Below are 18932 nucleotides of genomic sequence, written 5' to 3' on the forward strand. Positions count from 1 at the left end.
CGTGCTTGGTATTCGTCATAGTAACTATTTATTTTAGGATTAGGGTAAACGCTATAAATAAATTAGAGTTGAAGTTAATGACTGTGCAACTATTAAATGTCCTCACAAGTATAGCTTGATTGAGGGTTAAGAGTTCAGACCTGATTTCAGGGTGAGGATTAGAGCTAGGGTTAGGGTTGAGCGCCATGGCATAAATGTAAAGCAGAATATGCTTGTCTTGTGGTCTGGCACCGCCACCCCCGCTAGTGACAGCCAATAGGATGCATGTATTATAATGTGATGGGAGGTTGTCAACAACTGGTCAGGGAGGAAGGAAAGTGTTGTTTGTGCGTTCGTTAGTTCACCCGACATGTTAGAGTAAGGTCTGTTTACACGTTTTTAGCGTGAAGTTGGATTTTCTTCGACAGTTCCGCCGTACCCGTGTTTTAGTCAACAAAACAGCTATGGTCGATAAAGTTATGGAAATCAGCTAGCGTCGTTAGCAATCTGAATGTCTTTCAGTCAGTTACAATTGTCAGAAGTTGGCTAGCTCCAAGCTAGCAACTACGTAGCTAACGTTAGTACAGTGAGGGTAGGAGAGGCTGCTGTTTGTTGTGAGCGTCTGGTAGCCTGCGGTGGGTTGTGGCCAGCGAGGAAAAATCATCACGTCTGTCGAGCTGCTGTAGAGGTTCCTTTTGTTTTGGACGTGAGGAGTTGTTTGCGATATCCTGCCATGGATCCCTTTGACAGTAACAACACAGGTAAGAAGGGGAGATTGTTGGACGTTGCAGTAACAGCAAGCTAACAACAGCAGGCCAGCTAGGAACTAACAGGATATTAGCAGCACTGAGAGTGACATTCACCCGAGGGCACATGTTGATTGGGGTTGGTTTGACTTTTAATAAGCTAAATGAAAGTTCTTTAATTTTTCCGAGTGACTAGTTTCTTTTGTACAGTAGAGGGATTCCCAGAAGCGAACTTAATCTCAGTGTCAATCTGTTGACGGTCCTGCAGAGGGATGATAACGTTTTACTGCACATGACCATCTCTTCCCCATAAGCGCAACTCAGAATGGGCTGATTGCGAATCTAGTTTATTTATGTATAACATTTTATTTGAACTGACCAAAGCCAACAACACATTTCTATCAACTTAAACAAAGGCTGTTTTGACACGGAAACATAGTATGCCAAGTTGTATGCTCTAACACAGCAGACCTGTTTGCCCAGTTACAGCCTGTGGGTTTGATAATATAGCCGTGTTTTATCTTGGTATAGAAAGCTGATAAGTCATGTATAGCTTAGACAAACACTTTTGCCATCATCACATGGTGCCCAAGGCTTTATTAAAGCAAACAAAAAGTCCTGTGCACACACTATAACAGCTCTTAGTGTCTCCTAGGTCGATGTTAGGTCTCAACCTGGAAGGAGCAATCACCAAATCACAGCAGTTAGACTTCCTGTTTTTTTTTTTTGTGTGAGTATATGTGTGTGCTTGGTGGTTGTGACTTTGTGATTTTTAAGTAAAAGCCCACATTTCACAAGGTCATTTTGATCAGATAATGATGAGACAACTAGGTTAGCAGATGTTTCCTTCCCATTTTGTTTAATGACTGGCTGACCGATACCAGTATTGTGACTGGTTACTACTCTGCTTATAAGTAGTGGGTCTGTTGTCAGTTCTTGCCTGGGCTGAATTAATGGGCACACTTCTCAAACATGTATACCAGTACACATCTATTTAACTATATTTTTTTATGACTGTAAGGTAGGGTTGATGCATTCAACAGGAAGTGAGCAGTCAGCAAGTAATTTCCATACAAGCTCAACGGAAGCTCTAGAGCTGTTGGTTATTCACACTTGCTTGGCAGTTTTTCTGATTGTAGTGTAGATTATAACCAGCACATCAACTGCCTGTCTTATTTGACATGTTGCCTATATGAAATAACATTCACCAGAATATCACAACAATACCCCATAGCTGTTAGAGGTAGACCTATAACAATCATTATCAATCAAGTGTGGTATGTTTTTGGTGGGTCTTATTTTTTTAATCCTATCCTCGTCTGCACATTTTACACATTACCTACTACTTAGTTCTTAGCCTATTAATAGACACTCATAACACAGCAATGTTGTCCAGACAGAGACACAGTGACAGCCCATACGGTCCTGTACAGGACAGACAAAGAACTACATTTCTGGACTCTTGTCTTCTTTTTGGGGAGCAAACACTCACCTTTGTTTGGTGTCATTGTTTCTTTATGAACACTGTGTATTCAGTAGGTGTTTACTGCCTCTCGGTGCTTTCCACTCAAATCCCGAGAAAGAAAATGCTCTAACCGGTAAAAGCATGAATGGAACGTGAGGCAAAATGGGAGGCTTGCATTGCATGTCGTTTTACTACTTTCGTTATTATTAAATTAGGAAGTTGAACATGCTTCTGATTGTTTCAAGAATTACTGAGGGGAGGAAAATCTGGCTGCCACAAATTACATGGATTTTGTAAGACAAAGCAGAACTCTTGTCATGATGCTGAAGGTTAGATTGTAGAACTGCAGGGTTTTGTCAACTGCAGTAGTAGCATATGACATGGCCAGATGATGAATATTCATTGTGTGTTTTCCTAGTTTTGAGAAGGATATACAGCGGTTTCTATCTTTTTGTAATACTAGTAGCTGTTTCACCAGCCCGATGAACCCGTTCTATGTAGGTCAACTTACCAGGAAATACTGTAGGAGGTTTACTAACAGGAAACTGAAGAAACTTAGTCAGTGCTTTGTTAAACAAGTATTCATGTCGCTTGCATATTAGGTGACAATAACAAGCCTTTGTGTGGAAAAAATGGCTTGTTAACCTACTCTTCTACACAGGTGTGCGTGTGCGTGTGTGTGCGTGTGCATGTGTGTGCATGTGTGTGTGTGTGTGCGTGTGTGTGTGTGCATGTGCGTGTGCGTGTGTGTGCATGTGTGTGCATGTGTGTGTGTGTGTGCATGTGTGTGTGCGTGTGTGTGCGTGTGTGTGTGTGCGTGTGTGTGTGTGGGGCCATTTAGATTCTGTTCTGTCTTTCTCTCCCCTATCTCACTTCCTCTTTTGAGAAAGTCTGATTTCTCTTCCTCTGTGTGTCGTAGAGCGAGCTGTCCTGCCTAGGAACATGATTGAGAACAGCATGTTTGAAGAAGAGCCTGATGTTGTTGATTTGGCCAAAGACTCCACTGCATTTCCGGTATGCTCATGTCATGCACGCCTTCATTTGAAGGACCAGTCTGTCTCAATGATTTGCATATATTAGAATGCATATTTGCATCCACTGTTCATAACTGTCACAAGTGCTTTCATCTTTAAATCTGATAATGTGAACAGATCAGTTGCATTATAAATAAAGATCCATAGATTCGAGGAGGGGTAGACCATAAAGGGGATTTTTAAACCATGGTCCTTTTTTCACATTTTTTCCACACATATCAAAGATATTAAAACAAAGAAAAGCCATCTAATACAGTACAATCTAATATACATGGTTATCTTTGCTAGTAACGTGTAGTTTAAGATGAAATTTTTATTAATTAATGAAAGAGAAAAATACAAGTTATGCTGTAGATTCAGAACGTGACTGATGTTTAAGGGAGAGTGGGGTACAGTTTGCCTAAACATATTTACTGCACATGTTCCAAAACATTTTGTACCTACTAGTCATTTCGACCCCAAAATATGTGAAAATAGACACATGGTTTAAAAATACTGAAATTACCCTTTAAGTTTGTCCCCGGTTCTCATTACCACCGTCTCTCACTCAAATCATTATGATTAACTGTTATCTGGGCCCAGTTCTTTGTTGACTGACCCTTCTCTGTCCTGATTATGATAAATTATTCTTGTCTCTGCCCACTCTCTCCTCACCGCCTTCACGTATGACATCTCACCCTGTGCTAATTAATTTACCTGGGAAAGCAGACCAGTTATTAACATTAAATGGGAAACATTGTGTGCTTAACTGAGGAATAACAGGGTGTACTGTACATGCTCTCTCCAGACGTTTCCTGCTCTTGACCCAGATGAGGTGGTGTATGAGCCTCGAAGCTCACGGTTGCTTGTGAGAGGCCTGGGAGAGAATGACATGGACGAGGATGAGGAAGACTGCGAGTCATCAGCCCGTCTGCTGGGCATGTCCTTCATGAACCGTAGCTCTGCTCACAGATCCAGCTCTTCTCCTTACACTAGACATGCTCCACCCAGGTAATACACTGAAAAGGTCATCATTTGGGACATTTTGCATAAAAACATTTTTGTACTGTGAGTTTTTATCTCAGAGCAGTGCAACATAATAATGTTTTATATAATTGTGCACTCCTGTCTCAGTAGTTTAATTGAGTGCATAGAATGAATATCAAAATATAAAGCCCCTTTCATGCATGAAACCTGCAACATTCCCAGACATAATGATCAAGGCAAGGGAGTGTTTTTGTTTGCTTGTGAGGAAAATGGCTGCTTTTGTATACTTTTCTGCATAATAATTGAAGACTTGAGTGAAAACTGGCTGCCTGAATGACGTATTAAAACTGACAGTTTGGGGGTATTATATCATCTTGTTCATGATATATCAGTGAAATGTTTCAACATGTTGATATAATGATGTCATATTGTTACACATTGCAACAACAAGCATGGCTGAAGGCAAAAGTAACATTGCTACCAGCTCCACGGTGGAGGAGTTAGTTGGAAGTGGTTTGGTTTGGTTACAAAAGATCAGATGTACAACAAACCACGTTAATATGTAAGAAGTGCAAGCAGACTGTAACAACAAAAGGGGGCATTACCACAGACTTATTTCACCACCTCAAACCAGAAGTACACGTTGAGTAAGAGGAGAGCCAAAAGTCCTATGAGTTCTAAACCAGGAATATTTTTCAGTATTTTCTCAGATTGTTAAAAATATCATTATCCCAGAAATACCTTGAAATATCATGATATTACTATTTTAGGGCCCACCCCTAATCCCATGGGCTCTTTATATGACAGTTTACTGCCTGCTCAGGTCTCACAGAAAAATATAGTCAAGCTTCACTTCCTGCATAATGCAGATAAAGAGAATTGCAAAAGGTTTTAGTCCACTGAGCAACAGAAGCTTTATGTTCGTAGCCGCTGTCCCCATTTCACCCTGTATTAAATTGTCAAAGTAAGTAATGTTAGCTCTTCTTGGTCTCAGGTCATGTTCACGACCCTCTGCTCGTACCATGGTTGTATGTGTGTTATTCCTGGTGATAGTGGCCTCTTTGACCATGGTACTATACTTCTTACCTGGATGCACCTTTACCAAGGTAAGAAAAATATTCACTAGTTCTATTTTGTTAGGTTTTGTGAAAATTTATAGATAGCCATACATGACTCTTTCAACACATTATATCTATATCTCTGTCAGATTATTCCCCTTTTCTCTGTCATTTACCTGGCTAACCCTAACTCATCATCCTTCTGCAGACGGGTTGTCATAAGCCGAACAAGACTGTTCCCATAGAGCAAGTCTTACCTGTGTCTACAAATGGGGAACTGTTTCCATGGGCACAGCTCCGGCTGCCTTACAGCATACGTCCTCTCAACTATGACCTCACCCTCAACCCTGACCTCGACAATATGAATTTCACCGGCCGCACTGTTATCACCATGTCTGTGCTTCACAACACCAAGCGCATTGTCCTGCACAGTGCTAACCTCAACATTACCAAAGCTACCATCAAGGTGGGATTGGAAAGAGTGCTGATGACAGTGTGTAATGAGAGAGTTTAGATGAAGTTGCCTACCTGACTAGATGTATGTCATTTGTCCCTGAACAAAAGAATTGATTAAAACCTTTTGCTTTTGTGATGTTTTACTTGTTAACTAATGCTTTCTCTCTTCCAGCTGGGTGATGGGGACGCCAGTAATGTGACTGTACTTGAGTACAAACCCAGTCAGCAGATAGCTGTTAAGTTCTCTGAGGAGCTGAAGGCTGGCCAGTACTGTGTTTTGACTCTGGATTACTCTGCTAAATTCTCACACACCTATGATGGTTTCTACAACAGTTCATACACCAATAAAGATGGAACCAAAAGGTAACAGTTAATTGGCTGTGCTGTAAGCTGAATGATGTGCTGCAGAGTAAAGACTTAAGCTAAGCCCCTATGGAGAGGATCATGTCAAGATCATCATCTTCATAACCTTTTGGTCAACTCATGACCAGACACTGTGCTGTAATAATAACAAAAATGGGCTGTTTTATTTATTTTACAGCATTTATCTAATATGTTATTGCAGCATGATCATGTGCATCTCCCTCTTGTCACCAGTGTCCTAGCTGCAACCCAGTTTGAGCCACTGTCAGCTAGGAAGGCCTTTCCTTGCTTTGATGAACCAGCTTTCAAAGCCACCTTCCTGATTAAAATCAGCAGAAAACCAAACTACACAACTCTTTCAAACATGCCTAAGGTACTGTGACATTAGTTCTGTTCCTGGTTATTTTTACAGTAGGGTAACACGTCAATATATTTACACCTGTAACCTCTCACTTAGGTAGGTATGTAGGTACATTTATTGTCACAATATAACAGGTTATATAATGAAATTGAGCTTTGTAACTCCCTTCTGCTACATAGCAGACAATATTAATACAGAAGCAATTATAAAACTGGTAAACAGAAATAAACAATATTCAGTATTAAATGGAGCAGTGCTGAGGATGAATTAGTTTAAGAGTCTGATACTTTGGGGGGGAAAAGCTGCTCTGCAGTCTGGTAGTGCAGCAGCAGAAACTTCTATATCTCTTCCCAGAAGGCAGCAGGGTGAACAGGCTGGGGTGGGTACTGTCCTTTAGTATTCTTTGGGCTCTGTGTAGGCACCTCACCTCACCGATATCACTGATGCTCGGCAGATGGGTACTAATTAGGTCTGGAGCCAAATATTCGATCATTGGGTACACATTCGATTCACTCTTAATTACCATCAGATCTTCGAAGTTCCAAAAATTACATTCGGGCCAGCCCTTGTTCCACCAATGATCTACTGTTTTAATCACCCGCTGCAGAGCCCTCCGGTCCTGGGCTGTGCACATCCCATGACAGTTTGTGATGTTTCTAGTCAGGATGCTTTCCATTGCTCCTCTGTAAAAGAACTTGGCGTGGGAATTTGGCCTTCTTAATCTTCCTCAAGAAATATAGTCGTTTCTGAGGAACCTGAAACTATTCACCTGCTCCACCTCAGCTCTACTGATGTAGACAGGAGTGTGTGTCTTTATCTCCTTTTTCCTGTAATCAGTGATCAGCTCATTAGTTTTGCTGACATTGAGCAGTAGGTTGTTCCAGTTACCAGTTTCCTCCCGATATGAAATCTCATCGTTGTTTGAAATCCGGCTGATGATGGTGATGTTGTCAGGGAATGCAGTCTTGGGTGTACACGCCTATGCACTTAGTCTTCTTCTTCTATCTCCTTACAATTTGCTTGTCTTGATTGCACTATTTGTTAACTTTTATTGCTTCCCCTAGGTATTTACTATCCCATTGATGGCGTATGTATTAATAGCTATTACTAGTACTTTTTGTTGCTCGTAGATTTCTCACTTTACTGATGCTTGTATGTTGTCTCTCATATGTAAGTCACTTTGGATAAAAGTCTGTGCGAAATGAGTAAATGTATATCATGTGATTGATTGGCATCATTTTTCCACTTTAGCATTTACAGAGATTGTAATTTTTAATTACAGTTGGTTTTATTAGTGTGACAGAATTTATTTTTTAAGTACAAACTAAACTGTTGAATATTCTTTTTGAACATAAAAAATGCAAATGGTCATTAAATAAAAATTGAATCATTTTCATATAGTCACTCACTATGTCTTTTTCAAGGAATTTGTGAGTCATTCCTGTCCCCACTGTGACTTATAAGCTCTCAGCATGGGCACAATTAAGCTAACAGCATGTATAGTTTTTAGCTTGCAGTGCTGTATTTCACAGCAGTCTGAGAAGATGCCAAAGTGGATTTGTGATTTTGGAGTTTATTTCCTTGTACTATGTGTTTCAGGCTAAAACCACACCACTTGACAATGGCCTCATGCTAGATGAGTTTGAGAAGACCAGTGTCAACATGAGCACCTACCTGGTGGCCTTCATCGTCGCTGACTTCACCCCTATCAGCAAAAATGTTTCTGAAACCGTGGTAGGTCTGGCACAGATATGACTCTTAGTTCAGGCTCTTGTGTTGTTGCTGATAAATTGTCTTTATTTATTTATATATATCTGGGTCTGTGTGTTTTAGGTGTCTGTGTATTGTGTGCCAGAAAAGAAGGAGCACACTGACTATGCTCTGGCCACAGCCTCCAAACTGCTGGAGTTCTACAATAACTTCTTTGAAATTAACTACCCCCTCAAAAAACTAGGTGAGTACACACAGGCACTTGCATATTATTTTTATCTTCCTTTGATTGTTCTTTCACTTCTCTTTTTTACATTCCCCAATGTTCTCCCTCGCTCTTTGACAGACTTGGTAGCCATCCCGGACTTCCTGGCAGGAGCCATGGAGAACTGGGGACTCATAACTTTCAGAGAGACCAGCCTGCTGGTGGGAAAACAGTCCTCTCCTTTGGAAAAACAAGTAGTTGCCTCAGTCATAGCGCATGAGCTCGCTCATCAGGTAGTTGTATTTGCCTGTGTGTTTGTGAAAGGGACAGAGACAGTAAATATGCTACAGTCAGGTCCTGATGCTTCTGATGTCGTGTTTGCAGTGGTTTGGAAACCTGGTAACCATGAGCTGGTGGAATGACCTGTGGCTAAATGAAGGCTTTGCCACTTACATGCAGTACATGTCACTGCAAACAGTGTTGCCCCAGCTGGACACTGTAAGTTCACACATCCAGCTCAAATGAATCCTCCATTTAATTTGATGCAGAACAATTTTGTGTGCTTCACTATGTGCCTTAGCAGTAATTCCGGTGTTTGTTTGCAGGGTAATTTGTTCCTGGCAGTGAGGTTCAGAGCCTTGGACAAAGATGCACTAAACTCCTCCCACGCTGTGTCGACGGAGGTTAATACGCCGGAACAGGTGGAAGAGATGTTTGACTCGGTCTCCTATGAAAAGGTACACTTTTATATACAACACATACTTAGATAATTAGATGCAATGCATTGATTCACTCAACTTTCATATCCAGCTGTTAATCAGAAGGAGCTTTATTGCCTCTCAGTAAAAAGTAGTGTTTTACACATACAAGGAATTTGCTGTGGTGATAAGGTGCTACACGTAGACAAACATACAGTTGACAAAAATAAAAGAAATATATAAATATGAAAAAGAAGAACAACATTGCAGATATATACATGTGCATTATTCTGGGTCTGTGCTGAAGTAACGCAACGGAAGAGAATATTGTGTACATACAAATACACTGCTCAAAAAAATAAAGGGAACACTAAAATAACATATCCTAGATCTGAATGAATGAAATAATCTCATTAAATACTCCTTTGTCTGTCACATGCTCAGTGTGAATCTACTTTCATCTGTGAAGAGCACAGGGCGCCAGTGGCAAATTTGCTCATCTTGGTGTTCTCTGTCAAATGCCAAACGTCCTGCATGGTGTTGGACTGTAAGCACAACCCTCACCTGTGGACGTCGGGCCCTCATACCACCCTCATGGAGTCTGTTTCTGACCGTTTGAGCAGACACATGCACATTTGTGGCCTGCTGGAGGTCATTTTGCAGGGCTCTGGAAGTGCTCCTCCTTGCACAAAGACGGAGGTAGCGGTCCTGCTGCTGGGTTGTTGCCCTCCTACAGCCTCCTCCACGTCTCCTGATGTACTGGCCTGTCTCCTGGTAGTGCCTCCATGCTCTGGACACTACGCTGACAGACACAGCAAACCTTCTTGCCAGAGCTCGCATTGATGTGCCATCCTGGATGAGCTGCACTACCTGAGCCAATTGTGTGGGTTGTAGACTCCGTCTCATGCTACCACTAGAGTGAAAGCACCGCCAGCATTCAAAAGTGACCAAATAATCAGCCAGGAAGCATAGGAACTGAGAACCACTCCTTTATTGGGTGTGTCTTGCTAATTGCCTATAATTTCCATCTGTTGTCTATTCCATTTGCACAACAGCATGTGAAATTGATTGTCAATCAGTGTTGCTTCCTAAGTGGACAGTTTGATTTCACAGGAGTGTGATTGACATGGAGTTACATTGTGTTTAAGTGTTCCCTTTATTTTTTTGAGCAGTGTATATAAACTGACAACATAAAAATATACAACAACAAAGATCAACAATCAACAACAAATATGCGCAACGTGCCAGGTCTGTGGCCGACACGAGATGAAACAGTATTTAGATGCAGAGACATTTGTATCATTTGCAAGGGGGTAGTTTCAGTGGGGGACCCGGGCCTTGTTAATGAGGCTAGCTGCAGACGGGAAGAAGCTGTATTATCTCCACAGACCCTCACACTCTGTTATAAGCCTGGTTAGTTTTACTGTTCTGGGTCTGATCACAGATGCTTTGTGCCTCTGTCTTTCAGGGTGCATCCATTCTCCTGATGCTGAACACCTCTCTGCCAGGCGACCAACAGTTCAGAAAGGGTATCATTCAATACCTAAAACAGTTCAGTGGATTAAACACAGACACCAACGACCTCTGGAACAGCCTTACACAGGTGCGCGCGTGTGTGTGTGTGTATGTGTGTGTGTATGTGTGTGTGTGTGCCTTTTTTTTTTGTGGTACTACGCAGTGTTTCCCCTAGGATGGATATGTATGCATAGTATGTCTGAATATAAAACCCCAACACAACATGTCTCAGCAGTTTTATGTGAGCTTTAGATGAATGTTTTGGTGGTGGTCGTGGTAGTCATGGTCAAGAAAATTTCATGTTTTCCAATGAAAAATATATAATTTCATATTATATTGGGCCATTATTTTCACCATATCTCTGAACAAATAGTTGGAAAAGTTAGAGCAGATAATAAATACACAACACCCAGTGATCAGTCTACTGGGGCGGAAGTAAACCATTAGATTTGGGGAAAGTAATTTGGTTGGTTATGAGGCTCTCCACAGTGATTTTACATTTATGGCACAGCGTGTTTTGGGCATCACCCCCTAAAACCTTGATAATATGACCTCAGAATCATTACATATAGGATTGTTTATGTTTGCCTTTTGTGTCTTCATTTTACAGCTTTTGACATTTATCTATAGACATTAATATAAAGAAATAGGCAACATGAGAAACCTCCTCCCTTCTGAGGTGCATTTTATTTGCACATTAAAATCCTAAAAGAAATGTCTCCTCATTAGCTTAAAAGGACTAGTTTGCATCAGTAATTAGCTTTATTAACCTCAGCTCCTCTACAGTCACCTCCGTCCTTTCTTTTCCTAACAACCACTTTTTCAGACTCAATAATTTAGGATGAACCAGTCTGTACAGTACATGTTCTCAACATTGGACAAGTAGGTAGTAATAACATACAGCTACCAGTTAGCCTACTTTCTCTTAATTGAGTTAATGTTAAGTTACATAGCGGCCAAAAGACGCAGCCTACTGTAGAAGCTTTCCTGCTCAGCTGCACAGTCTGAAGGAGGAGAGACGTTAGCTAGCGCAAACCGGCTTCACTTTTCCAGCAGGTGGTGAAACAACATACAGACTTTTCTTGGTCTTGAGAAGCTACACACTGTAACCGACACCGTACATTTACTGCCTGAATATTTTCCTCCGCTTGCGGTCACCATTACTTTCTGCCGCTCGGACAATCGAACACTCCCTACGTACCTCATGATTCTGAGTTACGTTGCTGTTATAACAGCACCTGTCACGTAGATGTCATTTGAAGAATGGGGAGAGGAAGTGAACCAATTGGCGAGTGTTGCCATGTGTGCATAATGTGTGAGTGAAGATTTGTAGCGCACTGATGTAATAGGGTCATTCCTGGCTATTGGTGACTTTTATGTCCCCAGGAAGTGACTCTAAATATTGTACTTAAAATAAATGAAATGGCCATTACAAAATGTTGCTATTATTATACATTGAGGTCTTCTTTATAACATCAACAAAAAATATTGCATGTAAAAACGTATATTTTAATGACCTTTTTGAGGGAACATACACTCCTTTTTTGTCCCCAGAGTGAATTTTCAGTTTCAATGAGACACGTTTGAAAAAAGATTGTAAATAAATAGAAATATAACTTTATTATTGTATGTAAGTATCAAAAATACATCATCTAGATTGAACATGTGAGTTGTGTAAACCTAATCCCGATTGTTTTTTGCCTCTGATCATTTCCCCTTTGGGTTTGGATTATAGAAATTTGTTACCACAGATCTACAGAATATAGCTGCAAGATTTCAGACAACTCCTACAATTATCCTAATATATAAAAAAAAAACAGTGAACATGGAATTGGACTTCTCAGATTCTGGATTTCTCTTCTTGTCTTCAGGTTGAGGTCTCAGCACACCACCAGAATGTGTCAGAGATGATGAGCTCGTGGACGTCACAGAAAGGCTTTCCATTGGTCACTGTAAGCCGCAATGGAACTCAGGTGACCCTTACCCAGGAGCACTTCCTGTTAACGTCTGACAATGCCACACATAGTTCCAGGTGAGTTACATTACCACACACATAGACACGCACAGATCTTACAAACACACCACCCTAACTGTATTTTGCTGTCTCTTTAGCTTGTGGAATATTCCAGTGACGTACGTTAATGACAGCTGTAGTTTGGCCCCAGAGTGCAGACAGGTGTTCACTCTGAAGACCAAATCAGGTAAAACACACACCAAGTTTTAACCTGCAACATCAAGTCTTACAGTCCCGGGTACTGGGTCAAACGGTACATGTTTGCGCGTGTGTGCATTTGTTTGTGTTTTCAGAGACCCTTAAGCTGCCAGAAAGTGTAAGGTGGCTAAAGCTGAACTACAGAAACACAGGCTTCTACATCGTCCACTACGGAGACGAGGGCTGGGATGCTCTTGTAAAAGCTTTGTCCAACAATGTCAGTGTTCTCACACAGGAGGACCGTGCCTCGCTCATTCACAACATCTTTGCTCTCTCCAGGTAGAGTGCATGACATAAATAGTTGTTTTTTAAATAGTATTCAGAAAAAGATCAGGAGAATTTTCGAATTTTTCTTACCTCTCCCTCACTGTCCTGTGTTGTCAACAGACTGGGACGTGTGTCCTTTCATCAAGTCCTCAATCTGTTGAAGTACATGTCCAATGAAACTGAGACTTCTCCTGTGATAGAAGCCTTGTTACAGCTCAATGATATCTACCGGCTGCTCGACAAAAGACAGGAGCAGGGCCTTGTGGCCCGCATGAAGGTACACACACACACACATCAGGAGTTATGATAAGGTAGTATGTTTAGCAGTAACATAAAGGCAGTAAGTAATTCTAACATGTCTTACACCAAAATATGCCAATTTGAGTTCTTAAATCTTACCAAACACAACCTTGACTCAAATGTCCTTAAGTTTATAGCTCAAGCGATTATTTTCCCATTACTGATCACTGACTCAAACCTAACCTACATGTATAAAATGTTTAAATTAATTAGACTATCAAAAATACATACATTTACTTAGATTACGCGATACTTAGATCAGTAGCTTAAAGGTATAAAATGCACACTAATCATTTTCATATCTTCAACAAAACCACATGAAATTACACATTTTTATCAAGAAGTTAAAATGTTGGTGAGATTAAGTTACAAGTCCTTGTTGCATCAGGGTGAATCGCGGATTCATTGCAAAGTTTAACCATCATAGTGTGAAAAACAGTTTCACTGACGCTGTTACTTTTCAAAGTAATAATTCTGTAAATCGATAGAAGAGATTGGCTGTGTCAGGGTTTGGGGAGGGCAACTGATTTAAAAGCCGTTGCTTTCGCCTCCACTAAGTGAAATCCCGAAGGCTGACTTGGGGCATTTTGGAGCAGGGACACTGGGAATGCTCATCATCATAGAAATAGATCATAAGATTATTGCAGCTTCAGTAGTATCTGCTGCCTTCCCTTCGACACAGAGTTCTGCTCACTCACTGGAGCAGCTCCAGTGAGTGAGCAGGACATTGAGCGAGACTACAGAGAGAGGCGGCAACATCAGAGCCAAAGTAGTGCATCTTAAAAGGAATTTAACCCTAACTTATTTTTGCTGATTCAAAAACTGATGAATAATTTAATGAACTGACTCAAAACCACGGTATGATCCAATCCATGAGTTTTGTGATTCATTGCACCTCTAATCCTAAATCTTTGAAAATAAATGTCAGTCAATTTATAATGTTAATAATTCTTGTGACCTTTTTAAGTGTTGTGTTTCTATGTATTAATGTATCCATGATTTTTTTCTTGCATATGACAGAATTATATTCTGCATCAGTTTGGTTCCTTGATAAGCAAACAAACATGGGAAGAGGAGAAGAGCGTGTCTAAACAGGAGCTGCGTGCAGCCCTGCTGGGGACGGCCTGTAGTCTGAATGAAGAAAACTGCACTCAGCAAGCAAAAGACATGTTCAGAAAGTATGTCGATTCCAATGGGACCTCGCGGTACGTATAGCACAAACGTTTTATTTTTGGGTTGCTTTTTTGGGTCACAATGACAGAGGGGTGAAAAGAGATAGAAATAATCTGTAGCAGCGCTGGGGGAATGTGAAATTTGAGTAGTAGGAAGTAAACTGAAATTTGGTGCACTTGTAACCTAAAATATGTTGACGTCTTTATATTTCTGTAGGATCCCAGGCGATCTGCAGCAAGTTGTATTCACTGTGGCTGCTCAGTCATCTGAAGATTGGTTGACTTTGCTTGACATGTACGTAAAAGTCACCTATGATGCAGAGAAGCGAAAAATGTTACGGGGCCTAGCATCCACTCAGGATGCGCAACATATAGTATGGTAAGTGTTTGTGTTTGCTACTGGCCAGGATCAAGCATCACCATCTTTCCTTCCCCACTGATGATTTATTAACCACATATTCAACTGATCAAATCAATTTCATTTGAAAAAGCTGAAAGAGAAAAATCCAATGCCCTCATTCAAAGTAAAATAACTTTTAGTGAAACATGCCTTGTAACCAATGCGGAACAGAGCAGCAATGTTTGACTTTTAAGGTCAATACAAGTACACTGAGAGGCAAAATCCAACCAAACCCTATCCTGAGACCAATGTCTTAATAAATTGCACTTGAAAATAAACAAACATGGAATAAACTTGAGGCAGAAGCTGTATGCAATAAAACACCGCAAACCTAAACCTACTTTTTCCATCGGGTAGCAGATCATATTGTGCAATAAGTACAGTCTTCTCAGCTCTGTTAATATACTGACTACTAAAATAGCACCAAAATGTGTCATTATGTAAAATATATATTGTTGGTACATGGCTTCTTGAACTTGCCCATGTTAACTCACAGATCACAGACACCAACCCCCCCCCCCCATAATAGAGAAATTTCCTCCTATATCCAATATTTGACATTTTTATTATGATTTCATATACTTAGGTTATATCATCATCATCGTACTGTATTGTACATCAACATCTGTTAAATAGCCTGTTTAAAACTATTTCAACTGAATACTATTAATCTTGGCTACTCTGATTATGTTTTTCTTGTCATAACTCATGCTGTATGGAAGTAACGATAATGACATGAGTGTAGTGTTGTTTATTACCTGAACAGCATTTGTACAGAATATTTATCATGGTCTGTCTAGGATTTTAAAGGCGGGTCTGCAGGGGGACATCATCCAGACACAGGAGTTGCCTTTGGTCATCAGCACTGTGTGTAAATACTTCACTGGCTACTTGTTTGTCTGGGATTTTATACAAGAGAACTGGGACAGCCTCATAGAGAAGTAAGTGATCCCTGTTAGCATCATATAAGTTATCGCTGAGAATACATTTAAAGATTATTTTTCATAAAAATGAAAAGATGAAACAACATATGTGCTTTTGTGTTTTTGGCTGTAGGTTCCCTGTGGGCTCCTTTGCCATCCAGACAATCATCAAGTCTGCCACCTCCCAGTTCTCCACACAGGCACGCCTTGACCAAGTATGTTGTTAATGTTCTTTTTTCTAACATAATACATTTATGCTGCAGCGCATTTTAGACTCTTCGCACTTGTTTGTGGGGAGCTGTTACCTGTTTACAGAATGCTTTTAGTGTGTTGTCTGATCTGGCCAACACCACAATGTGTGTGTTGTGCAGGTGCAGGGTTTCTTCTCCAGTCTGAAGGAACGTGGCTCTCAGATGAGGAGTGTGCAGGAAGCTTTGGAAACCATCAGGCTGAACCAGCGCTGGATGGACAAGAACCTGTCTAAACTCCGAAAATGGCTCTAATAAAGGCACTCCATTCAATGTACGCCCCACTAACAGACAACCGGGGCATGTCGTCAAGACAAACAGCAGTGTTTGCACTATTGTAGGACTGCATCTCTCTAACTCCCTTTATCCAGGCCAGAGTACTAATCAATGCCAGGGCTTGTGCTCTACCTGGGTGGACAAGGTGTTTGATTTTCTGGGATCAGTCCTCGGAGTTGTATTTGCTAGCTCAGGGTGGCTCTGATTGTGTGTCTGACAGGGAGTTGTCAGATGCAAACACACACTCCTCACACTTAATGCTGTCAACCAAACCTCTCCTCTGCAGCTCTCATCTAAACTTCATGCCTGAGCAGACAATCATGCTTCTCCCACACTCCTTTTGCTCCATCTTCTCTAACTGTATGAGCTGTGTAACTTGGCCACTTTGAAAAGGGCAGGCATGAAGAATCAACATTACTGTCTACTTATGTACTGTCGATCAGCCCTGGACTTTCTGTAAACCATCGGATATAATTATATAGATGCAGCTGTCAGGGATTCCTCAGTGGTGAAAAGTTGACATTACAGGTACTTAGGGGTGGATTTATTCTTAGAATTAAACTAACCTTGTTCTGTGTAGAAACAATAGCTGTCTGCCATTCTAAACTCCAGTTACTCGTGCTGAAGCATTTACTATAGTAGTCATGGTTTGGCTTGGAAATTGGTTGATTGACGATAGCTTGAAATACCAAACTTGTGTTGGTATCAATTGAATGTACTGAAAAACCTTCCCACTGTGTACAGTAGATGGCGTACTGCACAACAGTGCAGGTTTAAATCAATTCAACCAATGTGTCTTAGGTGAGAACAGGCAGTGCACACTGGAGCCAGATGTTCATTTTTTTTCTCTCTCTCTCTTTAGAAACACCTTGTACACAAACTTATTCTTTAACCCTGTGTGCTTGTAAACTTGTAATTATAATGTAAATAAGCTCAACCCTTCAGTGTTTGCGATTTTAGATGTACTGTTTGAAACATCTGGACTTTTGACATTTTAAGATTTCTTTGTGTTATGTATACAGAGTGTAAAGAGGAACTGTATATATAGAATTGATCAAGAGTCTTGGTCAAATATGACTTTACTGTATGTTTTGAGTTAGACCACCCCAGGGAGGTCATTTGTTGATGAATGTTTGTGTTTTAAGGGCTAATGTGCATATTGAAGATACAAAGTTTATAGAGGAACATCTATATTGGGCATGGCTTATCTGTCCAGTAAGCTATTGCTCATCAGCCAAATAAAAATGCAGAAGGTTTAAAGTTACTCCAATGTTGCTGAGATTGAAGAATAGCCTAGCTATTTATTGGGACAATGTCTAAACCTGTTTTTCCCCAACGTTTGTTTGAAGATTTTATTTAAACACAGTTGTACACTCATCTTGAGCTTTATTTAAAGCGCTACTGCTTACTTATCCATCACATGGCATCTCTGCTTTTGGTTGTCAAATTATCCTCTTCTGAAGCAGCTTCTCAATTGTGTAAAGACCGTGTCGACAGGATATTCAAGTTCTAAAAAAAACAAAGTGTGTCACAAAGGCGCCACGTAAAAAATTCCAGGTAGTGTGACCTCTTGACTCGTTCACGTGCTCCAGTGAACATACTTGGTACTATGCATAGCTGGGAAAGCTTTTAAAAGGTCCATGTGCTTCTTGCTAGTAACTCCTACTAACTAATCAAACTAGGTGTAAGAAGAGGTGGGTTCAATGAAGGGATCAGACGCCGTGCACATGAAATACACACAAAAAGAGACATCAGGTGTACCAAAGGCATGGCTGTCTACGCCCTACCAAGGTTAACTGTGGGGGTTAGCAGTATAAATGATCACAGTACAGAGGACTGTGCATTCCAAACAAGTAGTAATGAGTGTGTCAGATCTCAGTGCAGTTTAGATCTGTCTGGAGGTTATGAACAGTATTGACATTTATTTGTTTCATCCAGTCCATCGTAGTTTCACATATATTGTAATAATGTGTAAATTGGCATTTACCTTTTAAATACACATCTTATACTTTTAAGTCCTGGATAAAAATGTTCATCACACTTTTTTTCCCCAGCTTCCATCAATCAGATCAATTAATCAGCTTTATTGAGGCTTTAGGACTTTCCCCCCACATTCTGGTTTATGTGAAGTCAGTTGCAATAAGCTGTCAGAGACAAGAGTTGCTGATGTCATTCAGGTACATGGTTCAGTCAAAGTTGTACTTACAGTACACAGTACATTTGCAGTAAACCCAATGAGAATGTCTTTGTTTTTTCCTCTGGAGTGAAATGCTGCAGATGCTTTTGAAATTGTGTTGCTTTTCATGTGAACCAAATACAAATAAAAGTTGTTTTCTGAAGATGTTGGATCTTCATTGAAATGAGAGGGCACTAGTATCTTCTGTGTTGTCAACTCCCAGACTTTACCTAAATCTAAATGGACTTCTGTTTGTTTTCTGTATTGCTGATCAACACAAAATTACCACTTGTGTCAAGGTTGATTTTAGTCACTAAGATTTACTTATAATTTTGAAATAATGACAAAAACACTTTTCAAACCATGACCGTCCAAATCAAGTTAAGCTGGTTCCAAATTCCT

General features: G+C 40.5%; 1 protein-coding gene across 2 annotated transcripts; it reads left to right on the plus strand.

Annotated features, from left to right (window-relative positions):
* The first annotated feature begins 291 nt into the window (after positions 1–291).
* LOC119892233 (leucyl/cystinyl aminopeptidase) lies at positions 292–18693 on the plus strand. 2 transcript variants are annotated; one of them, XM_038704403.1, is made up of 22 exons: positions 294–740; positions 3110–3204; positions 4012–4214; positions 5185–5296; positions 5457–5714; positions 5877–6067; positions 6302–6440; positions 8028–8162; positions 8262–8382; positions 8485–8636; positions 8728–8841; positions 8949–9080; positions 10510–10644; positions 12428–12588; positions 12669–12757; positions 12864–13047; positions 13156–13312; positions 14356–14540; positions 14725–14886; positions 15708–15848; positions 15964–16045; positions 16202–18693. In XM_038704403.1, the coding sequence occupies exons 1-22, from the start codon at positions 713–715 to the stop codon at positions 16331–16333; spliced, it is 3108 nt and encodes a 1035-aa protein (XP_038560331.1). In that variant the 5' UTR covers positions 294–712; the 3' UTR covers positions 16334–18693. The 2 variants fall into 2 exon arrangements, with proteins under 2 accessions (XP_038560330.1, XP_038560331.1); XM_038704402.1 differs by having other exon boundaries at positions 292–740; positions 8262–8636.
* The last annotated feature ends 239 nt before the right edge of the window (positions 18694–18932 follow it).

The sequence above is a fragment of the Micropterus salmoides genome, unplaced genomic scaffold, assembly GCF_014851395.1.
Source record: "Micropterus salmoides isolate LMB-PRFRI ecotype aquatic unplaced genomic scaffold, ASM1485139v1 Ms_hic_scaffold_7, whole genome shotgun sequence".
Taxonomy (NCBI): Eukaryota; Metazoa; Chordata; class Actinopteri; order Centrarchiformes; family Centrarchidae; genus Micropterus; species Micropterus salmoides.